Source organism: Megalops cyprinoides, chromosome 2, assembly GCF_013368585.1.
Source record: "Megalops cyprinoides isolate fMegCyp1 chromosome 2, fMegCyp1.pri, whole genome shotgun sequence".
NCBI lineage: Eukaryota > Metazoa > Chordata > Actinopteri > Elopiformes > Megalopidae > Megalops > Megalops cyprinoides.
This window is the reverse complement of record NC_050584.1, coordinates 45,809,215-45,834,196: the sequence shown is the minus strand read 5'-3', so window position 1 is coordinate 45,834,196 and position 24,982 is coordinate 45,809,215. Positions and strand designations below refer to the sequence as shown.

The window sequence follows — 24,982 nt, the reverse complement described above, 5'->3', positions numbered from 1 at the left end:
ATATGAAGGGAGCAGTACCCAGCTGTATCCAATTTAAACCACTGCATCTAGCTACAGGTGACAAAAAGGAGTTCCTCACCTCACGAGCACATTCTAGAGGACACAGCCTTGTGCAGGGTCACCATTTTAGAATGAAAGCGTTTTGAAGCTGCTGGCTTATCCCCCCTCCCCCAGCTCACTTTCCCCATCCTTGAAAGTGTGTGGTGACCCAGGAATGTGTAAAATGGGGACCAAATGAATTGCTTGGGCACTTGAGCTCCTCTGGCCATTACAGCAGGCTGCCGTACCTGTGTTGAGTCAGCAGTATGCTCACTCTATCCGTCTAATGGACAGCGCTGGAATTTAATTAGCAGGAAGCCGCAGAGTGTGGGCCTGAAGATTCCCTGGGACACAGCGAGAAAGGGAGCTGGTGTGTGTGTGTGTGTGTGTGTGTGTGTGTGCGCACCCAAAGCACCAGGGAAGTGACTCTGCACTGCTACTATCGTCTTATCACAACTTCATTGGTATTAAGAAAACATGAGCCCCACGAAAACAAAGAAAAATCATTGTAAAAATATGAAAGATACATATCTGGCAGCTATTCGCATGCATTTAGCTGGGTTAAATTATTTGACATTTCTGTACTTCATGACATTGCAAGGAGATGGGGCTTGGCCCTTCATGACGGTGTGAGACAGAGAGGACTGGCCCTACATAACAGCGTGGTGTACAGTGAGAGCCTTGGCTCCACATTCCCTCTCAAGTTCAGCGACAGGACATAAGCAGAGGCAGCCCTCTCTCTCTCTCTCTCTCTCTCTCTCTCCAGATCCCAATCCTTGCTGTGCAACGAGTGGGAGGGAGAGGGGAAGGGAGGGAGGTGGGGGGCAGGCACTAACTTTTGCTTGCCTGGTCACCAGGAGAGCAGCAGAGTTGGGCTGGTCACATGGCACAGAGTTCCTATGATTGATTGTTGCCTTATCTCAGTATATCTGACTTTGAACCGTACCCTCTCTCCCTCTCTCTTCGCTCTCTCCCCCCTCTCTCTTTCCCTCTCTCTCTTTCACACACACATTCTCCCTCTCGGTCTCTCTCTCTCTCTCTTTGTGTGGACAAGCAAGCTTCTACTCTGTGGGACCAGGATAGGAGGAGAAGACTCAGCAGGTCCAACTCTCTAGGAAAAGACTCCACCCATATCATATCAGGACATGTTGACTTTAGTCTTCAGTTTTACCAAACAGTATTCAGCTCTGTATTTTCCATGTGTAGTTAATTATTAGCAATCACCATAACATATAGGTATTACAACTAGAGTTCAGTCGAGAGATGTGTACTTGGGCAGCAAAACTACAAGGCTAAAATAAATATATCTGCAAGTTAGAAATACACAACTTAAGTTATTAAGGAGGAACTTAAACAGGTAGATATAAATAGTACAATAAAGACGAGCTCCAGGTACCCCAGCAAAATCACGCGTTTGAACTAAAATGCTGATTTCAATGAATCTATTACAACAAACGTTTAGAGCCTTTAAGATCTTTCATGACATTTGCACAGGAATTCAAGCTTTTTCAAGAAGGGTCAGCAGACCACTGAGACTGTGACACTGAGGGGCTGTGAGTATGACTCTCATCAGCCCACAGGTGGCGCTGTGTCATTTGCTCCCTCTGCCCCTTGCCCTGTCTCAGAGGTCTTCACTCCCATTCATCCAGATGAACCCCAGCTCCTCCAAGCCCTGACCAGGAATCTCAAAACAGCATTACATATTTTACAACAGTGTGCTGTGTTCTACACTACCAGATGCTTCACCAGTGTAAAATTGCATGCACTTAGATGTGGGAGCAGGGTAGATTCAAATTTCAGGGTGAAACCCATGATAGAGATGAATTAACAAAAATAAAGCATCCCGATTATTCCTGAAGAAAGAAAAGGCGGCAATTTAAATGTATGCATGTTAGGAGAGGTTTTTTTTTTCTTGCTTTTTTTAAATTTACCAATTAGCTTGGTCACCAAGCTCCTCTTTCCCAGATGGTTCACAACTAATCAAGTGCCGCTTTTGTTTCCCCTCTGAAAACAGTTTTGTGGTTGGAGTGCACAAGTAAAACAGTCCCGTAATGCCTGGTAGAATGCACTCTGTGTAATCAAGACCAAACAATAAAACAATACTAACAAGCGAGATATCTCGTCTCATGAATTGACACTTCTCACAGCGCACCGAATGAGAGGGGCTGCATCAAAATCCCCCCCAAAAAAGAAGCACCATATAGCTCATTTTAAAATGAGAGTGCATTCAAAGAGGCCCTTCTCGTTGTTTATTTCAGTGGGAAACGTTGCTTTCTGAAACCCTGAGTATGAAAAGAACCCCACTTGGCACCAGCGGGAAGAATGCAGGAAGAAGTAATAGGTAGCATGAGGCAAAGAAAGAGAACAAATGTCCAGTCTGGACTGAACATGCCATGTCCCACTCTTACCTCTGATTGCCAAAGAAAAACACTTTCACCCATAGTCTCTTTTAATTTGCATCTATTTTTGTGATCTCCGAGGTGGCTGAGACCAAAGCGCACTCAAGGAGAGGAAAATGACAAACTTCCACTGCTCCCACTTCTACGTGTTCCTCTACTGTCTGAGCTCCTACTCCATCGGCACAGGACAACACCACATTTCTCTCCTTGCGCGGCCGGGGTGGCATATTGGTTACTGCTCTCAGTTGAAGCTCAGTGATTTCTTGAAGGAGTGCCATCCTTACCACAGGAAAAAACAAACGGAATGAGGCACGCGCCAAGGATTGTGGTTTGGCACGATGCATACCATATCCCTTTATTATTTATTTATTTATTTATGCATTTATTTATTTTTCCCTTCTGCTCTGCAGACAGATGGAAGGACCGAGGGCAGCGCTGGGGATAAATAGTTCAATAATTTAAAGTCACCTACACACTCGGCCCAGGCTCAGCCCCCCTCAATTATTAAAATCAACATCTGACAATATGCACAGGAAAAAAAAAAAAAAAGCGGATAGAAAACATGAGGGAGCGCTTTCATGGAATCGCCGAGCAACAGCTCTGTTACAAAATGGGCACTTTGTGCGCTTCTCCTCCTGGAGAGTGTCCAAGACAGCCGGACAGTGGCCTTAAAATATGCAGCGCTTCACCCACCCCCCCTCCGATAGTTTGAAATGGTTTGTTTTCTTTTTCTGATGGAGCTGTAACTGCGTGCCTGGTAATGTGTGCTTGTTGTTCAGACAGTGAGCAAACCCCCATAAAACTGCAATAACGACATGAGTCAATTTTTATGTACATCTTTTTCGTTTAAGCCTCAAACCACATTTCGTTCCTGCGTCGCGGCGGCTCTCTGGGCTCTGAGTCACAGCAGCAGCCAGTGTTGAAAGATGAGAAAATGTGAATGACTGGAGTGGAGACCCGAGGTTTCCTGACTGCTGTTTACATGTACAGACACAGAGCCGTGTCACTACACAGGGAAGACCCAGTCACTCGCTGGCTCTTCAATCACTGCTGGGAAACCTGGAACTTCAGACCCAACGGCTGAAGGGTTGCCTGACCTCCATTTGTAATTACAGAGCAGCAGAAAGGGACAGGAGGTACAGCACGCAAACAGGGACTTCTGCTAAGAACAACAGATCATAAAAGAAAAACAATTAAAATGCAAAATGGTGAACACCAGTAAAACTCTATCAAATGCACACTGCACTGTTTTAAATATTTGTAATTTTCGATTAAGGCACTGTGCAAATAAATCTTACTTGGCCTGAGCAGCAGATGGGCATATAGGGCATAAAGAGAAATCAGCCCACACACAGACACACACATATACATGCATCCACGCACATGCATAGACACACACACACACACGCACACGCACACCCACACGCGCACACACACACACACACAAGAAGAAGAACCAGTTCAGTAAACCCCATGTCTTTCCTCTATATTTTACCAGCCATACGGTAGTTTATTTTTCAGTTCTTTCACCATCTGTAGCAACTTTCCCCCACAGACGGTCACAGCTGTCCTGTTTCATGTCTGCCTGCTCTTTTATATTCCATCCCAAATGGCTTCCCAACACAATGGTGCCCCCATCCTGAATCGCCAGGCCCTCTCTCTCCCTCTCCCTGCCTCTCCCGCCTTCCCTCTCTCTCCTTGGCAGGGATCTGAGGCTTTAAGGAGTCCACTTCCAACAGCAAACAAGTGTATAATAACCAAACAAGAAATAATGGAAATATATATTTAATTAGTTAAAATGTCGAGCCACCAAAATAATTAGTTGAACCAAATTGCTGCTGCTGACTAAATCAACTGAGAGGGTTTATCGCCACTCGGCCAACGTTCTACTTTGTCCTCCACATACGGCAGCCTACTTTCTTCAGTTGTAAAACCACTCCAGCTTAAAGGTTTTGTTTCTTACCATTAAGTGCATTCATTTGACTGAAAAGAAGGAGGAAGCACTTTAGGAAATGGGATCAAACACTATTACAAAGAAGCTGACATATAATGGAAAACAGAAAAAGACAATCATATAACATCTAACCATAAATCTGTATGTGCCAAGGTTCAAACAAACAGTGAATCTTGTGCTACAGTGTATCGGTGTCAACTTGGACACAGGATGCCGACGCCTGGAATGCAGCCTGGTTGCGGGAGTACGGCTAAGTTGCTAAGATCAGTTGCTAAGATCTCCATAAAAACAGTAACTCTCTTTTACTACAGGGTGACAAAAAAATCTCAATCTGCAGCGCATTCCTGGAGCTCAGGAACAAAGAGGTGGCAGGGTTGACATTTAAGCACCAGGGACACAGATCACTCCCCTTTTCCCTCTTCTCATTCGTCTCAGCTCCTTATTCACTCTTATTCACTGCATATCTCTATTAAATATTATCAGACCAACGACACATCTTCTACAGCAGAGCGTGCAAGAAATACAAGGCAGAGAGAAAGGAGGGATTATGAAATGAATTGCTCTTGTAACTTTCTCCCACTCCGCGCGGGTTGCATGCTGTTATCTGTGCACAGGGTTAAAAAGGAGAGGAGAGGCCCGGAAAAGCTGCAGGTAATTAGATGATTAGCACAGTTTGCCCGCTCAGGCCAGAACAGCACATGAGCTGTCTGCCCACGATTCAAATGAAGTCCTCATCAAGTCCTAATACAATCAAAGTGCACACAATAAAGGCTGAGCGATGACTAGAGCTCTCCTAACAGGGGCTTAAGACAATGGGACTCTTGTTGAATGGCGTGTGGATACAAAGAGTCTATTCTCAGAAGTTAGCCAGAGCTGCTGTTGAGAAATGGGCAGAAACGTCTACTCCCTTTAAAAGCCTGAATGGTCTGAGCCATTAGGAATGGCTCTCCCCACAGAGTTTAATGTAGTTTAACCCGTTTGGAGTCAGGAGACGTAGGGCTCCACTTTGTCCCAAACTAACCGCGATACCCCAAAAGATATCCAACCGTCAAAATAAAAGAGGGGAGGAAAGACAATTTATCAGATTTAATTTTTTTTAAAAATCACAAAATAATATCTCCACACGATCCTAAGTATGTATATTTGCACTCATCCAAATTCAGGGCAGTGCTTAAAAAAAAAAAAAAACAGTTACCATCAAACGGCATCTTTCATTGAGCCTGTGTTCACTGCTGGGGAGTCCCCGCCACGGCTGGGCATTAATGCAGAATTAATGAGCAAAACTTCACTGGTGCCAACCCCCCCTGCCTCCCCTCTGTTACACAACACAGGAGGACAGCGGCAACACCAGGATCAAAGTGCACTCATTCCTCTCACCCCAGATCACTGCGTTCAGGTTATTCAGCTGCAGTTCAATAGTTTAAACCTTTGATTTTGTTTCTCCTGCGAGAGGATTCCAAATTTTAGAAGTGGAGGCTCAAATGGCAAACAGTGATCTCATTAACTTTCAACATCTGAGAGGCATTAACAATTTAATGTATTGTGAATAGTCTCACAAATGTGTTGACTTACTTCCACAGACAATGCAGTTCATGAACACAGAAAGAACAAAAGAAAAGCCAAAAGAAAGAGAGAACAGGGAGATGAAGTAGGAAAACACAATGGTCAAAGGCATGAAAATCCATACAGCAATTGTCTTATGATTCTATGTCATGATGTTTTTTTAATTCCCCAACTGGAGCCTTAAAGTATGTTCCAAATCTGTGAATTTGTAAGGATTGCATAGAGAGATCAGTGTTGACAATGCACATTAAACGGATTACCTGAATTTGCTGTGCAATCAGGTTTGTGAGAAATTTAACCACAGAGGGGTAATGCTGTTTGACAAAAATCTGACAGTGTTTTGCTGCTGAGAATCCTATCTGCTTTTTTAATCCAATAATAGTGTAGCAAAAAAAAATGCTGGTTCAAAAGAAGGTCGTCTCCAATAATATTAAAAATGACTGTATAGTATCTCATTGCTAAAACAGTGAGTCCTTCAGCACTTTGATACCACTGTATGTGATCTGCATGCTTGCATTTATATATTACAACCAGTTAAAATCAAAGACTGTTCTACAAAAGGGAGCATATTTTATGAATGGGTTTTCCGTTGTTAACATATTCAAGTTCAGGAGGAAACTGATTATAACAATGACCATGTTGAGAACAATAAAACAATGACAAGTGTGAGTGGTTTACAGTTCCTGAATGGACAAGGTTGCATGTTTTTGTCTTGAGAATAAATTTTCACAAATGACCTTAAGGGAACTGTCCTAAGAGTGATGCTCTGTGTGTGTGTGCGCGTGTGTGTGTTTGTGTGTGCGCGCGTGTGTGTGTGTTTGTGTGTGTGTGAGAAAGAGACAGGGAATCTGGTGATCCTCTGGTGGTTGTAGTAATAGTAGTGGTTGTTGGGTGGTAGGTGGGATTCAGGGAGGGGGGGATCCCAGCTGAAACATCAATGCCCAAAATGGAGGGAAGTGTCCCAACCCACAGTGTGTACTGCAGTAACCACAACAAAGACTGTGGTTTATCCCACAATCGCCTTAAATAGCTCCAAATTATTGTTATTCCTCAGCCTGTGGAAAGGAAGGGAAATATAAAACGGCTGTAAGTTGAGACAAGCCAAAAGCAGCCAGTAGATATTGGCAGATTTTATTACTCTCAGAGAAACCCCTGTGGCGACACAGAAAACTGCCATCTTTAGAGCCCTCGCATTTTAGGAGAGACACTACGCTTGTGCCTTTTCCTCCGTTCTCTTTTCCTACGTCTTAATCATGTAACAATTTATAACAATGGCCCAGTGTTAAATCCTGACAAACTACAGGAAGGCTGAGATTTAGGGGGTATGGCCTCATTGTTTCAAAATACTGTTTTACTCAATCAAAAGACAAAAATCTTTGTGTGTATGTGTGTGTGTGCGTGTGTGGGTGTGTGAGTGTGTGTGTGTGTGTATAAACTACATTTTTTTCTGTCATTTGCAATTACATATTCACATGTGACTTGAATGACTGTCATCATCAAAGCATACTAGGTAAGGACAACACATAGTTTAGAGCTCAAAGGGAAATAGGTCAGAAGTCTCTGCTGTTAACATACACAAACAGAGCGTTCATTGCTCCACTAGGGTCATATAAGGTAAGTGCAATATAAATATCTATCAGCATTCTTGGAAATTTTCACATAGGTCCAGTTAGTGGCATGTTATCTTTTTGAACCAGCGATATCCTTCAATTGTGTTGTGCATGGAGGAAAAAAGAAAAGAATGAAATGAAACTTTAATTTAATAAACAAGTGCAACTTGATTTAAGCATTGCAATGTTCAAAACTCAGAGCAATCAATATGCCACTTTCAAAAATTTCAGATGGGAACATTTCCAATGACTGCATTCTAGCAAAGAACTTTGAAATTGAATGTGTCAACATTTTTTTTTCTTTAAAACAAAATACGCTGTTATTGTGAACAGCGAACCTCCATAATTCGGTGTATATAGTAAAGCGAAGATCAGTGCCAACCCAGCTTTCTTTCAAACATTTCGCTGCCAATTCCTCTTTACTACATAGTCCTCTGTGCTATAGTAAGCAGAGATTAGCCAATGACAAACAAAAGTCTGTAGACGCAGGGAATCCACACCTTTGCCAGACGAACAGAGCGCTGATTGTTGAGTCCACGCTTCGCCCTTTAGGGTCTGCACCCCATTGCTCCAACACTGTCCAACCTCTCTTATTTCTCTGGATGCAGAGCTGCAAATCAGAGCTGCTTAGGCCCTCCCCGTGGCAGTGTTTCCCAGACACGAGACATCTCCTCTCTCTGTCTCCTGCGCTTCCCCAGAGGCCTCCGTGGTCATCTGGGCTGAGCTATTGGACCACCGGTCAGAGATCCACGCTAAAATACAACTTTACTGACACTTTTCTGAAAGACTTAAAACAAACACCTCCATAAGAACAGGTGCCTTTTTTTGGTTGCTACCTGCTTACGAAGTCCCCTTTATCTTGACCAATTGACCAGGGAGAGTGGTGCTGTGAGGGAAGAAGCAAAGGCTCTTCCAGTAGACTGAAGCAAAGGGAAGAGCGACAAGTGGAGAGGAAAGACTGCGCAGAAGAATGAGAAGCCCCTCCTACGCTGACGTCTGCCTGCTACCTCCACGGCTGTCAGGCGTATTTAAACTTATTCAGAGTTAGACCCACTCCCCACTCCCTGCCCCGCAAAACTGCCTGCATTAACTGGAGGTCAAAGAGGGGGACCCACAGCTAAAGAGACCCCCTTCGCTTGACTTGTTGCTAATGAGAAAGGATGTTTATCTAAGGGGTCAAATGCCTGGAAGATAAGGTCACGACCCTAACATCTTAAGTCCTGACCTTTCCCACGTGTGGCGCACTCTTGTGATTCTGACACCAGTCGTCTGGTTGAGAATTAGGCTGTAAATCAGCCCCGCCTGCATGGGCTGCTCCGGGGCGAGTGGAGGGGTTGCCCTTTGACACCACATCATTCTTGATGCACACTTGTGACGGCTATATGATGCAGGTTATTCTTTGGGGAAACAAAAAAGGTGATCTACTGCCACCCACCCGCCTTTCCCCTCTACTCCCACCCACGTTCACTCTAGCAGAAAGGCATGGTGGCATGCCACTGGCTCAGGCCTCACCTCACCTACATAACTGCTCAGCTCACTGTTGCAACGACCCGAAAATGTGAGAAACTAAAATGTGAATTAATTTCTTGCCGTGATTGTGAATTTACTAAACTGACTTTTAACAATGTGACATTTGAACATAAATCAACTTTTAAATGCTAGCGATTTTACACCAAACTGTTGTCACCAAAAAATAAAATTAAGTATTAATGGCAGAATACTGTTTTATGAAAATCAGCCAAAAAACAAGCAATTTTGATTTGATTTGGCTCTTAAGTTTGCGCATCACTGAAGCAGAGCAGTTTCTCACTCTGTGTCGGCAAAATATCCCTTTCTACCTTCATTAGTGAGCTGAGAAAGCATGAATGGCAGCACTGTTTGCCAGGGGAGTCAGACCTACCCTTTTTCACGGCAAATACTCAACTTTAAATGATACAAAAAACTACAGAAAATATGTAAACATATCATTAAAACTTGCCCCAAAAATGTCAGTAATACACATGCACTAAACATTTGTGAAATATTCAAGAAAAAGGGTTATCTCATATTTACGCATCTCTGCTATTTTAGACAGACACGTTTTTCTGGCAATTCAGCGCACACTTAACATTACAGCTACTGCAAAAAGCAGCAGTGTTCATCGTCTAGAAACAAACTACCAGCGAAACTGTGATCTCTCTTCTGCATTCAGAGGGGAGGGTAATGAAAAAGCCTAAATAACATTTACAATGAATATAATTTATATTACATGTACATATATGTGTGTGTGTATATATATATATATATATATATATATATATATATAATGTATGTGTGTGTGTGTGTAGCACCACATTACACTTTACAAGGAGGGAAAATTTTCATGATCTGTCTACACTGTTCAAGAGTGTTCTGGATTAAGAAACTGGTCTGAAACGGCATGCTGTGTTTTTGGCCTGTGGACAAGCTGACAGGCTTCGTGGGGCTGTGCGATTTAACGATTGCTCTTAAATGTTGGTTTTCTGTGCAAAGCCAGCGGACAGGAGCTTTTGACTAGTGTTTCAGGGATCTACAGCCGAGGAGATGCCCTCCACTCACATGCTGAGGTGGCCACGATGGGACTCGAAGACATTTTTCACTTAGGACAGAGGTCTCAATCTTTTTCCCTTTTTTGGGAGGGGGGGGGGGGGGGGGGGGGTTGAAATTGGCTTCTTTTAAGATGCATTGAAGCACAAAATGGTTGACTCCTTAAAATTATGCTTTTCTATCAAGATGCAAGGCCTACAGACTCAAAAACCCAACTTCTGTATTACTGAGGATAATAGATATTTTTTCCAACTCTTTCCAATCTTATATTAGAATGCACAGTACTCTCCAATAAAATATCACCAAGAAACAAAAAATTCAGTTTCAAACTACAAACATTGCAAGTTAACATTTTCCAATTAAATTACACAAGTTAAGGTACACAGATTATTTCATGTCAGCAATTACTGCCCCCTAATATTTACAGTAATTTTATATAGGTAGAAGAATATCTATTGACATTACTGCACGTCATTTGCAACAGCCTGCAATACCCTAGTTATTCTCAATAATAAATACACTTCCTATATTTTTTATTAATTATCTAATGAATCTGTCTTTTGTTCAATTTCACTTCTGCGATTTTTCTGAATGTTGAATACCTCATGGTGTAACACTCGAGTGTCCTGTGCCTACGCGGGTAACAGACAAGCAGTGGTGAGGGTGGTGTGGCACAACGGCGCAGCCATGGTGGGCCATTGTCCCCTCCTGCCACCCCGCGTTCGGGCAGCAGAGGAGGGATAAATTGAATTACTGACTTCAGCTGCCCTCAAGAACTCCACCTTCGGCATCTGAGCATGAGGTCAGCGTCTCTTCAGATGCCTTTTAATCAAGAGAGCTCCAGAAACGCTCCGCTGCTTTAAATAAGACAGAGCAAGAAACTCGATCCAGCAGGACGGGGCGACGGGGAGACACAGAGAAAGACGGAGCGAGAGAGAGACAGACAGACAGAAAAGGGGAAAGGGAGAGAGAGGGAGAGAGAGAGAGAGACTGTTGCGTTAACTCTGCAACGGGAGCACCTCCACACCCTGTGGCCTCCTTCTCTCACTCTCTTTCTCTTTCTTTCCCTCTTGTTCTTGCTCCGACACCTCTTCTGCACTGTCAAGATCAAATAGAAACCCCCACTTGGATGACTGGAACATGAGCGGGGCAAAAGGCCTGTGAATAGGCTTTGAGAACATCTAAAGGAAGGATTTTCTAGGCCAGAGGAAAATTTGCTTTAGTAACAGTGCCTGTCGCTTGTTGCTTCTACTCATTTTCACAGTCCTTGAAAGGGTCAGCACTTTTGTGCCAAAATCAAGTCAAAATGTCTTAGAAGCTAACATTGTTTGTGAATCTTATTAATATCTGTACATTCCACATGTACAGATAATACAAATGATCTTTAGCGGCTCTTTTGCTAAAAAGTTTTTTTCATATCAATAAGAGATCACAAACCAAAGTGGTTTTCCAGGAAAAAAAAAAGTTCATGCTGCATAATACTAAAAGGGGACATTTTGCCTTGCTCAGTTTGGCCTTAGTGAAACAATTTGCTTGAGAGGAAATGATTGTAATTAAGGTGCGCAGTTTGCCTTGTGAAACAGAGCTCTTTCTATGCCTTTAGAGTGAAAGCGAGTGTTTGTGTCGCTGTCAGTGGAAGAAGGATCCCCTGCTGCCTCTAAGCAATTACCAGTCTCACCATCGGTAACTGGCCTCGCACTGCACTCTATCAGACACTGTTTCATAAGAAATAAAAGGACCGGAGTTAACATCATATTAGCCACTTCGAGAAGACTGCACAAACCCGAGGGTTTAAGCACTGGTAAGAACACAGGAAAAAAAAAAAAAAAAAACGGCAAGCGTGTTGCAGGATATTTTCAATTCCTTTTCCGATCCAACAGTGAGAAGCTTAAATAAATATTTAAATATGCCGAAGCCTTAAACATGTTCAACATATCGCTGTATTTTGGTTGAACAACAAATGCACCCTCATCTGTTTTCAAGAGACAGTGAAGACAAATTCAAACATGGATAATGTATTGCTCAAAATAAAGTAGTATCTGGAAAAAAGACATACCACATATTCCAAACAAAATGAGTTATTTCCACTCATCAAAATGTAGTATTCTTTAGTGTTCCTTGATGTTTGTTTTTATTTCTAGAACCTATTTTTAATTTTAGAAAAAATAAATCTGATTTCATACCAAAGCAAGATAATTAAGCATGGTCCTCAAAAGTCTGGAAAAATAAACTGTCAATCTCAGTTGCTCTGATCATCTATCACTTATCAGTGTTTTTTTTTTTTATTTGCAACAGAGTTCAAGCAGCATTAACTGTAGAAAATAAATTAATATGTACAGCATATATATGTATGGTTTACATTATGTAGATTATTGTAGATTATTATGCATTATAAAATCTCACTGATATTTGGAGTGCAATGATTCACCAAGCGCATGGTTCAGTGCACGCTGTGGTTTTTATATCTCGTTTTGAGTCACATACTTCATTTTGAAAAGAAAGAAAGCTGGTTTGGCTCGGGGCTCTAACGCAACCTTTTTGTTACAACTTGCCAAAAAAAAAGTTCAATGAACTGTATGTATGAGTGTGTGTGGCTACACACATTTGCATACATTCTCAGTTAATGCTGCCAGCTAGTATTTATTGCATACCACTGTAATACCACACATTAATTCACTAATCTTAATCTTTATCTGTTATGGTCCTAAAACCATGTTGTTATTTAAAAAACAGCATATTAATAAGCTCATGAGAAAAACTGAATCTATCCTTTTCATAAAAGATACAAATATGAATGACTACATTTTTTTTTTGTTCAAATTTACAACTGTGCTAGTCTGATTCGTAATGACTTATGATGATGCAGAATTACTTGCACAAGTCCTTTTGACCCTTAACATAATGGTTGAGTAACTGCCTGAAGGACAACAGGGCGGCCAGAGTATGGGCAGCTACCCAGCTAGCCAGCTTAAATTACAAATTTGATCCCTTATCTATTTTCTTAATTTGATAAAAATTAACAAATTTGTAACATTCCTTGTACGTGTGCTTTTCATCAAAATTTAAAAGCTTACAGTCCAAGCAAAAACTATAATGGCAAACTTGTAACAGCATTTTACTGACTACAGTTTTGTCGATAGCTAGCATCCTTTCTTGATATTTCTGTTTCCTACCTTTGACTGAAATTCACAATAAATATTGGAACTGATGACAAATCATTTTTCTAACATTATTCAGGGGACATAGATATTCACTATTAATTTACTCCTTCAATATTAAAAAATACACCCCAGACTACACTTACAGTCCTAAATGTAAGAAGTGATTATCAAAGGGTAATTTTATTCTTTTTCTTTAAGAATATAGTATTTAGGTTGAACAGCCTATTGATATGGTGGCTAAGGCTATTTAATCAGTTGAGCAAACTAGATGTTATTTTCCCCATTTGTTGGGTATGAAAGTGACCTGCTGGCTGTTTAGAGTTTTGGTATTGTAACTACCTCTCACAGTTACGAGACTAAGAGAAAGGGAGGATGCTGTTCGGATGTTGCCCATGGTTTGAAAGGAAAGTAGCTAACCAATTCTTGAACATGTTCATGTCATTTTTACCATCATTTATACCAACGTTTGAGTTTTGTGTTTTGTTATGTTTCTGTTTCAACACTAAATTATCAGTTTCAGCCAACTGGTGAGGTTGGACTGTAACGTTGAGTGTAGTGCCTGACACTAGGGCAGTAACTTCTTCATTTTCTTAAAGGTTGGTTGTTCTTTCATTAAGTGTGACAACTAATTAACGTAAACTACTTTGAGCCTGCATGGTTCACTAAAAGATCACGATCACCAAAAGATCATATCGAAGCCAGAAATTGCAAGAATCTTGTGGTCCCTAATATGTTTACTGAACTTAATGATCTTTAGAGATTGGATATTTCCTCTTTTGTTCATTCATTTCACTTTCTTGCACAGAGCCACGCAAACATCATGCATAAAAAGAATGGAAAAGGCTCAAAGCCCGGTGGTGTAGATTCTCCAAAACACTACTGATTTGTCAATAATAAGTTGTGTAGATGAAGGTACAATGTCTAAGTAAATGAAATCTAAGAATTTCTGATACAGTTCAAACGAATCTCCAGTGTTTAACTATCTTTCGTCCTGAGGTCAGTGCATGTGGCTTTTCTGTTTGGAGCATAGAAAAGAGGCATATATTTAGAATAAATCATGCACTCAGTCCTTCATGTTGGTGTTATTTTGCACCTGATGTTGATTTTAACAGTGTTAAATTAAGCTAAAATGGGTGGCCTGATTTACACAATACAAGTGCCAGCTCCAGAACCACAGGATAAACAAGGTTGGCATGCACACTTTTTTCCTGATACTTTTATCCGAATACCACAAAAAAAGCTAATTGCTTATCTTTGTCCAGTTGTGTTTTGAAAACATTTACCAGCTATCAGAATGGAAATAATTAGCTTTTTGTAAGCACAATAACATGTGGAATTCCTCGGTAGTTTTACAGTGCCAGTTTTCACAAAAAAGTGCCCGGTCTAGGAAACAGTGTGTGGATGACCAGCGAGAGAAACTTGGCACAGCGGTCACCCTTTTTCTCCACATTGGCTCAATTGGCTACTGAAGGAATAAATGCTGTCTACTGCAGATGACATTCGTGTTTGGATATAGAGCAGTGAAAATGGCTTGTGGAGGGCAGTGCTACTGCGGAGTCTGGGTACATGTCAAGAGCTTTTTGTATGTTTTCCTTCAAAACAATTTAAAATAATCCACTTTTTAAATGATGCAAGTAATAACCGAAATTATGATATTTCCCCCACCTTAAGTCAATTTGCATTTGAATGCTTCCAGGCTCGTTGCTTCACATGTTTGTGGTCTCTGTATTTTGCATGTTGGTGTATTGGTGCTCATGAAAGGAGTGTGCTGCAGGGTTCTTTCTTCAGAAATAATTCTCCTGAGCAGGCGTTTACAAAGGGATCCATAAAGTGTGTTGCTAAATACATGTACCTTGAACCCCAGTGCAAATCTATCAAGATCAGTGTACATGATGCAAAATGAAATTTACATTAGTGACAAATGCCCCAGCTACAAGGAGCATAACATTTTCAGTGGCCTAAAAAAAAGACACCGATCATGCGCTAAGACAATTAATTTTAAAAAATGAAAGGAATAGAGATGGACTCACCTGCATGCACGAAGTAGGCCAAGTACAAGTCGAGCTCCTTTACTGAAACTCCTATGTGATGAGGCTGCACACACAGCCCTGGGTTCGAGCACTGTGGGGACTTTACCAGCCGTTCGCCATCAGTACTTTCGAGAGGAATACCTTTGAATAAAATCACCATGACCAGGTCCAACCTCCAGACTTTGTCCGCCTGGCGCAGGCAGTCGATCCTCCGCATCTTGCCCTTCTGGTCAGGGTTGGAGAGCACGCAGCATGGCGGCTTCTTCCCGGTGACGGTGAGCACAAAATCCTCCCGGAACTCGGGCCGGATGTCCTTGCGCAGCTTGGCCAGGAGCCGCGATGCCCACTTCTGCTTGACCTCCGGCTTCTCGCTGAGCAGCTCGTCCTTCACCGCCCGTTCCTCTTCCTTGGACATGCGCTTCTCGTGCTTCTTGAAGTACTTTCTCTTGCGGGCCTGCAGGTTGAACCATGTGTAGGCAAACGCTCGCACGTGGGGCAATAGCGCTTCAATGAATGGATGGAATTCATCCTGTGCCCGTCGGAGAAGCCGACGGGAAAGAGAAGACAAAACAAAAACAAAGCAGGAAAAAAACTGTTAATTCATTTGCACATGTAATATGAATATAAATAATAACACATTTAATCCACCATCAAACGCACAGCAAAGCCAGTTCACCTACATGATCACAAAACACTTAAGAAAATATAAACAATTATTACAAAATATAAACAAAATATTGTGCAACCTGTTGTAAATTTATTATCAGCAAAAATCAAAAATGTATATACTGATGCAGAAATATTTTTAAAATAATTAACAAGTAATAGAATTCATCACCTCAATATTAAGTAATAAATGACTACACAAATATTATGGACATAATTCATTAGGTTATTTAAAATGTAAATTTTTACCACAGCTGTTTTTAAAACATTTATTTATATTTATATTCAATCTGAGCGCATTAGTGAGAAATAAAATGCATTAGTTTTTCTGAGCCAGAGAGAGCAGTGTGAAATAAGGCCCTTCTAGGCCATATCTTGGCTGTCTGGCAAGAATGTGGGTCTGTGGGGGTCTGCCAGGACAGAGGAAAAGCAATAACGAAGTGGGAAAGCAGAAAGCTATCTATTTTTATCTTTTCACCAAACAGACACATGCATACATCTACTTGGAGTTTTGCATATAGCCAGACTTCAGTCGTGTTCGTCTAACTGAAGAGACGTATTTTGTGTCACTAAAGTGACACAAAGACTAAAGTGTATATAACCTAGTCTCCAAGACCAAATTTTTTTGTTTGTTTTCATTTTCGGTGTGAATGCTGCAGAAGAACATCAGTGAATTATAATCTGCGCTGGCTCCTGTGTACACCTGCCACGACCAAACAAGCACCCTCCTTTTGGCAGGATTTGGCTCACCACCAAAAGCTCCCCACACCTCAAAAGAGGACATGAACAGAGATATGACACAAATTCTAAAAGAAAAAATAGGGATGCATCTTGAACTGAGTGGGGAGAAAGTTATCTTCAGAAACATTCAGATATTCTGAAAATAAATAAATCCTTAAGACTGTTATGAGCAGTGTTATTTCTCTCATTTTCATCAGACACAACTGACACCTTTGATGACCTCCCCCACTCCTCAAATGACAGAGGGTTCAAAGACACAAAAATACAGCAACTAGATATACAAAGCAAGAAATTGGGCTGGTTGCACGAGTTCATGGTGAAATGATAATTTTATTGTCATTATAAATTTACAGCCCTTCGGTTATGACTGTAGCATAAAATAATAGGTTTAGATTCCTAGACTACTAACTAAGCATGACAATCTAAATTATACTATTTACCAAGTACTGCATCAAGTGATCTAATGCAAGCAATAAACAAATTAGTCATCTTCACTCATTTACATCCAGTATTCAGGAGGCAACTGAATACGTACACATGCCCTACTCAGGTATTACATATGTACAATGAAGAAGCCAGTGCACTGCAAAAGACAAAAACGGCAGAGTTAACTCACCATTTTGGTTTTGGCTGCATACGCTGTGCTACTAAAACTATTAACCTCTTATGTGTTACTTAATCAGCAGACATATACGTGAATTTATACAACGCTATACATGTAACAATATATGCAGCTATTTAAGTATATACATATGTATAAAGTATTTTGTTCATGTAGCAAGGATACAAGAATGCACGCATTTAAAAATCAGCGCTGACCGACTATCTTGGAAGTAGAATTGGCTAAGCTTTTTCATCAGTTCACCGCATTTTTGAATGGTTAACTTTTTCTAATTAAGGCCAATTTCTGCCTTTCAAGCATTAAAAATATGCCACAAACATCTACGTGCTGCATGTTATTTTAATAATGAACTACACAACTTCACAACCAGGAATATTATTAATGAGTAAACAAATTTTCATTATGTATGAAAGAGGAGTTAAAAGTGTTCAATGCAATATGTGTAGGAATAAAAAATCAAGGCAACCCTTTTAAAAAGGTCCGTGAAAGAGCACATTGCTATACGGCAATTACATCCAAACAGTTTAGATGTAATTTCAAATCAAACGACAGACCATGCCAAAGAGTGCTAGCATTACCACTAGGAAAAGGACAAAACTGTGCAAGCAACTGGGTAGGTCAGCGATATGTTTGTCTATATATTTAAATGTGCAGTAATTCAATATTTTGTGTGCTTTTTTGCTAATTCCTCTCAGTTCTCATCACCTACATCGCTCTGTTGATCTTGTCCAGGACACTTCAACTGGCAGCTCCCAGTCCAATCCCCTATTACTACATACATGATATTCAGAAAAAATCCAGCCCAGTTACATATTGAAAAGGATCCATGCTAAATAAAACTACTGGCTAACTTCCAGAATCAAAGTAAAGCAAGCAAAAACACTCCACGGAGAGACGGGCCTACAGTAAAAATATGAACCAAGAAATGAACAGCCTTCTCTTTAATAGCATACTTTCATAATTTTTTATAAAGGGGAATGCATTGCACGATTTTGTCCAAAATGTATTACTGACAGTAGACGTAATGCTTACACTTTGAAATTATTAAGATAAAACAAAGTGCGCACTGTTAGAGGCAGAACTCTCGAGTCACATCCGTTATTCCAAGCAATGTGTTGTGAGCTACATCAACACGAGCAGTAATTTGCTATCAAACATGCTTACAGATTGCACTCTGCTCACCGATAAAAGTAACAATCACATTTAACGATCAAAGTCTTTAAGACAAACCAATACAAAATGATTTCATTACATTACTCAAAGCATATTGGACATTGGACAGCATATTGTGATTCTTATAAGGAGAATGCGCTGTTGAAGAGTAATTCACAACTTTTGGAAAACTGTACATTATTGCATAATGACAGAATCTTCAACCTAAGGGGTGCCATTAAATTAGAAACCTAAAGCTGCAAGTCTGAATAAATGAATCCATGGTCATTTTTAAACTGAATGAAAGAAAAGGGCTATCTAATTACCAACCCTACCACCACTTTAACTCCTTAACTGAGTTTACCTTATTGCTTTAGGGCTGTTGTTAAATTGTTCTCTAAATCATGTAAAAAGGAATCAGATTTTTCTACAAAAGACAGAGGTGCAGCATGTTGTGCTGTCAGCTGAGCAGAGCAGATATTCAGCTGAATTTCATATAGGTATGACACTATACAGCAGCCCATCCACATTACACACAACCTAGCCACAACAACTCATTAGTCTACACAACAACAAAGCAGCACTGCTACCGTGCATGGGCCTCTACAGATGTGCCCTTGTGTATACTGTATACATACCATATGTTCTGATATGTTACTGTGCCCACAAAGTATTTTTTCCTCTCCATTCCCATATTTTCGTTGGTAACGGTACTCCCGACACAAATACAAACCATGAACCGAGAAGAGTACAGCAAATTCAGGAAATTAAAAAATAAGTTAAATTACAGGTGATGTGTGACATACAAACTATAATAATCCGACAGATATGTACAGTAAAAAGTTCAGATTTTTACTTAACCAGAGTTTAAAAGAAAGTTGTATCAGACATATATTATCTCCTATGGGTAACAGGCATAAGATACTCTGAGCGATGCATTCTTCAGGCGCACTGCCTATCTGGGGTGGACAACGGCCTTTGGGTTCGCCTAAAACCATACTATCATCCTAAGCATGCATCAATTCTCAGAATGCATAACTTGCAACAAATACATATTGTTCATACACACGCACAGTTATTAACTAATCATCCAGGATACTGGTGAAATAAAAATACTATCAGATACCCTGTATCTCCGCCATTCTAACAAGACATCTATTGCCCGATCCCCATTTTGTTTCCCAATTTGATTGTTTCACGTTCGATTAAATTAATGTCAGTAAATGAATTGTCCAATCTGCCTCCACTGACTCGAAGTATAAATGAAACGTTTCTCCTTAATAACTAAAGTAACCACTGATACTTTACAGTGTGTGCTACACATTATTCTGGTGATTTTTCCCACTAAATATAAATATTTTAAACGTTCTATTGTTTTATTCACTTTTCCAACAACATGTATCCATATTCACGCTAGCATCTTTGTAAAATTACATATCTAAACACATTCATTTGAACTATTGTGGCAAACATTTATTGCCGAGTGTCTGTATCTTTATTTCCAGCTGTGAGCTTCCTCAGTACACCTTGCTGACAGATGTAATGGCTCTAAATAACAGGCTTCTTACCACAATTCATAAATAACTATAATCTTAAATACAAATGATAGTAATCCCCCTATATTGACACCCACACGGCTAGCCCCACAACACACAGAACTAATTATGAAAGAGTAAGCAGAGTTTACTTTCCCCTCTTGCAGTATCTCTGCAGAAGGACACTGACACATGCAAAAGAGGTGGCTAACTCAGATCACAGAGGGCCAAATAAGACGTTGGTAAATGAAAGGACTCTCAGCTGTTTCGCAGCCATTGCTGGCCCTGCAAGTGTCAGGCACAAACAAACAGTGGGTTTTTTGGACAAAGAAATAGTTTTTCAGCCCCAGAGAGTCCATTGGAGACAGTTCCTGCTCACCTTGCATTGGTGAACCGTACAAAGACGAGCAACGTTCCACCACTCCCTCCCCTGCTCCACATCATCTCCGCTTTCAGACACAAAGGTACCTCCCATCTCTCAGTATTAGGGCACAGGGTCCCCGTTTTCACAAAAGTGAAAATGTCAAAGTAAAATATCCAAAGGAAATAATGTTAATGAAAATGTTATTTATCTCAGAATCGTTAGGAAAGAAATGTTTAACATGCAGCCGAATGCAGACAAACATTTCTTCCAATTTTTGATTATGTAAATTAGTACACCATATTACAGATTCTATTATGTGCGGCTCTGTGAGACATTTCAAAAAACATTTTGGGCCCACTTCAGGAATTAAGTAGATGTTTTAAAAATAATACAAATGGAGAAATGTTCTTTATTGATGTTACTCTGTCTTAAATACCCAGATTTGAATAATTTTATTAATACTGAATTATCTATACAGACTCTTGGAACATGGCGTGTGCATAATGGACTACAGTACGGTTATGATTCAAATCGTCAGCCAACATTATATGGAAAGATGCCACTTATACCTATACACAAGTACTGGGTAATGTTTAATTCCTTAATACCGTAGCTTTTGAATACAAAATGCAAATCCACAATCCCAGTTGTGCACATTTTTAATCTTTCCTTCTGCAATATAGTTGTGTTAATACATTAATTCAAATAAAATGTGAAAATTGGAAGCCCTGCAAACTGTTTGAAACTATATTTTCGAAAGAATATGACTTCATCTATAACAGGTCCAAGGAGGCCTGTTCATTTAATAACTACATATATACAAAATAAATATACACTTACAAAATGTGATCGGGAGCTATTGATAGTCACCCTATTACATATCTTTTTAAGCAAGTTTGAGTTCATGAATGCATGTTTAAACACAAATATAATCAGTAAAGCCTCAAAGACTTTGGACACCTTTGTCCAAAACGATCATGAAGAATAATGGTGAATTTTGATTGAGAATAAATTTCCTATAAAATAATGATTTGCAGATCCAGTTTGCCTTTAAAGCAAAACATCAAATACTTTGAGGGGGGTAGAAAGCATACACAAATAGTCCAGCTGGTTCTCGTATTAGAATTCGGCAAGTACACCAACACCAAGGTAGTTCCTTCAACTTAACCACAAAGTAACTGCAAAATAATGGGATTTATGAACTGTACCCCCCCCCCCCCCCCCCCCCAGAAAAAAAAATCAGAAAATACAAATTAAGCAAATAAGTAAATAAACAGAGTATGCATATAATCTGATCACAGTCGAAAGTATCTTTTAGACTAAACCAGGAAAATGTGCTTTTATGTTTATGTTATGGATACGTAAAGTGTACCATGCTTGTAGGACCTTTAATGAAATGAGATAAATTCAAAAAGCACTACAAATCTCCAAAAAATTAGGATTAAGGTTCCCATGGCATTGTAAAAACAAACAAAAGCAGATACAAACCGCAGGATGCATGTCTTAACTTAGTATTTATTTCTCTTAACCTCATGTTGCCGTTAGTTTGGTTAAAGTTTGATTCATATTTTGTGTGTACTGACTACACATTGCATGAACAGCCTGAATATGCAGCTTACTCACTATTAAAAGAGAACAGAAAACATTTGTACTAACTGACACTGGAATGCAGTATCCCTTTCAATTAGCGTGTTTTTCTTATGTATTAGTGTTTATTTATTTATTTATGCGAGTGGGGTCTGCAGGTCTGTCACCTCAACTTACCCCCGGAATCCGAGGCGCGCATAAATGTATATAAACATGTGCGCCTTTCTGAAACTCGTCAGTTGCAGTAACTCTTCCTTATAATTCGTTTCATTTTCGTTTCGTGAGACTTCGGAAAAAGTACACAAATAAACGCAAAATACCGACAGCACCAATACCGTGGGAGGACAGCCAGCAAAAGATACAGAACTTTAAATTGGGCGCGTTTCAAACCTTATTCTTTTTCCAAAGGCCTGTAACACTGACAGAAACAGTGTCAGTGTAATACAAGAAGTGATTTCCACTTCAAACAACAAAAAGGTGTATTATTAAAAGAGCTCCTCGATATAGGCTATGGATTTCACTGAGTAATCATCATATAGTTAAAATACGTTCGTATGGTTAAAAGTCTACGGCAGTTTAATTTCTGCACCGTTACAATTCCTGAAATAAGGGAAAACACCGAGATTCAACATTTCGCATATCATTCACAAATATGACCAAGTTGCGCCTGGATGCACATTCATTCACAGAAACAAAGGTTATTACAATAATATTCAAATAACTGTACTTCAAACTCTTGTGGCGATAGTGCACATGGCTTGGAGAAAAGTTGGTAGTTCGTGCTGAAAAGTGCCGCTTCAACAACTTGAGAAACACTTTAAGATATGGTCTATAGTCTTTATCTCCAATCCCTATTCCAAAGCATTAACATTTTCATTAAAATTATAGAAAAAAAATACTAAAGCCTATCACAACCATTATGCTGGGGATGCAAACTGAACGATATTTGCATCGATACATAGAGAAACGCTAGACAGCCTTATATTGCCGCGTTTAAGGGTCAACAGAGCGACAGTTGTGAGCAAGTCTAAAATTCAAAGTAAAGTCACTGATGGGCACATGAGAACTGGCAATTGCACGATAATCCATTGAAAAAATAATACAAAAAGCAACATTTAAGCAAGGTTTGATTGATAAAAACGAAAGCGTGGCATTGGTCTTTTATTGCACGGTTCAGTTTTTTAATCTTACGAGGGATCCTAAATATTAAGAAGTAATATGAAAGAAACTAAACTCATTAAATAACATGCTACTCAACTCAATAAAGCGGCAACGAAAAATGGACATTTAGACGTGTGTACATATGCACGAAGTAGGCGCCATCCGCCATGTGGTAGTTAGTACAGATGGCTCTGTCAGACCTGGAATGCGTACTGCACACAAAGTTACTTGTCTTAAGCAACGCTATAGCCCACATCGCGCTGTCCCACCCCGGTCAGGAAAATAACCATGCAAGCACATATTATTAATTACTAATGAAAGGCTCACTTACCTGCGTTAGACATAGCGGAGAATACATGCCTGCTGTGTTTTATTTTGGATTTGTAAGGTGTGTGTCTGTGTGTCTGTACAGAGCGTCTACGTGTTTATGTATGTTTACTGATGTGTGAATGTGTATGTGTATGTGTACGTGTGTGTATGTGTACGTGTGTGCGTGGTGTTTGTGTCCGTGTGTGAAAAGAAAAAAGGAGAGAGACAGAGAGAGAAGGGAGAGAGAGGGAAAAAAATCAAGCCTGCTCCTTGCTTTCACATTTCCAACTCTGCGAACTGCAACCAGCGATTCACCGCTCCATAGAGTTGAACTTTAACCCCGCCTCGAGTTACACAGCTTCCACTCTCCGCACACATCTACTGTACTCAGCTGTTAAAGCCGTAGAGCAGTCCCTTCGCTGGGGTACACACAACTTTCACCAGTGGCATAATCAACAATCAAGAAAGGTCCCGAAGCAGAGCGGCGGTGGAAAGCGTACGGAGGGCTGAGAAATAAAAAAGAAAGAAAGAAAAAAAAAAGAAAAACTGATGAATCGTTGGACGGCGGAGTCTTATTTACACACAGAAATACTGGAAAAATGCTTGTAAATAGAACATTCCACCAGAGTTCTGCAGCCCGTGAGCATTTAAATTGTCCTGCGCTTCCTTGTTAAGGCAAAGTGTATGCTTGAAAAAACCGCAAACACTGTAGGCATATGGTAGCTTTGCCGTGAAATCAACTCCGCACCGACTGTCGGATTTAGAGCGTACGCAGACGGGTAAGAAGTAAAACGTATTAATAGTATCCGCGATGCCAAAACAAGTGCTTGATGGCAAAAACCGACACCTGAGAACTGATTTACAGTTATTTTCCAAAGAAGGAATAGGTATGGCAAATCCCGATTTTCAGTCTAAACAAAGCACAGCGGTCAAAACGTCTTTACTGTGTCCCACCTCGCAACCAGCTCACTTTTATCCACTGTGCCAAGAGAACAAACTCTTTGGTTCCTCAATCAGCATTACCACCGATATATCCACGATAAAATTTTGAAACCCGGTGTTAACATTCTTTTGACGTTGATCAATGTGCGAAAGTATCTTCAGATGTTGCCTCGAAGTAGACGGTAAGAGACAGCGATAACATTAATTGTGTGCAAGACAGAACGTGGCAATGTTTACAAAGTTAATAAAAAGAAGGCGAAAACGCTACTATTCATTCAGTCAGCGAATCCGAACGCGGAACAATGATAGTATTTTAGGGGCTCAAATTATTAGCTTGAGCGCCTTTGCCCCGGCACGTAATGGCTTTTGCAACCGGTGCGTTACATCGAAACCCCCTTGCAGAACAACGCAGATCACTAGCATGTAATGCTTCCATCCATCAAAAGAGGTAAATATTTTTTTTCTAAAAAAACATCGTACGTTAAAAGGGATTGAGTATTGTGGAAAAGAGAGAGCGACAGAGCGAGAGAGAGCACCGTGCAGTTGACAGGGGTGTATACCGCCCCTTTTGTACAAATGCTT

The 24,982-nt window shown here is 40.3% G+C and overlaps 1 protein-coding gene across 12 annotated transcripts in view; it reads right to left on the bottom strand.

Annotated features, from left to right (window-relative positions):
- Nucleotides 1–24,982, bottom strand: part of nfia (nuclear factor I/A) — a 167,930-nt gene that overhangs the window by 93,247 nt on the left and 49,701 nt on the right. For 7 of the 12 annotated variants that reach the window (XM_036553865.1, XM_036553873.1, XM_036553918.1 and 4 more), the window contains exon 2: nt 15,322–15,850. In XM_036553865.1, the coding sequence (XP_036409758.1) occupies nt 15,322–15,850 (529 nt within the window). Of the gene's footprint in view, nt 1–15,321; nt 15,851–23,480; nt 23,570–24,982 lie in introns of those variants that run through there. The other 5 variants (XM_036553896.1, XM_036553944.1, XM_036553909.1 and 2 more) reach the window with 1 other exon arrangement.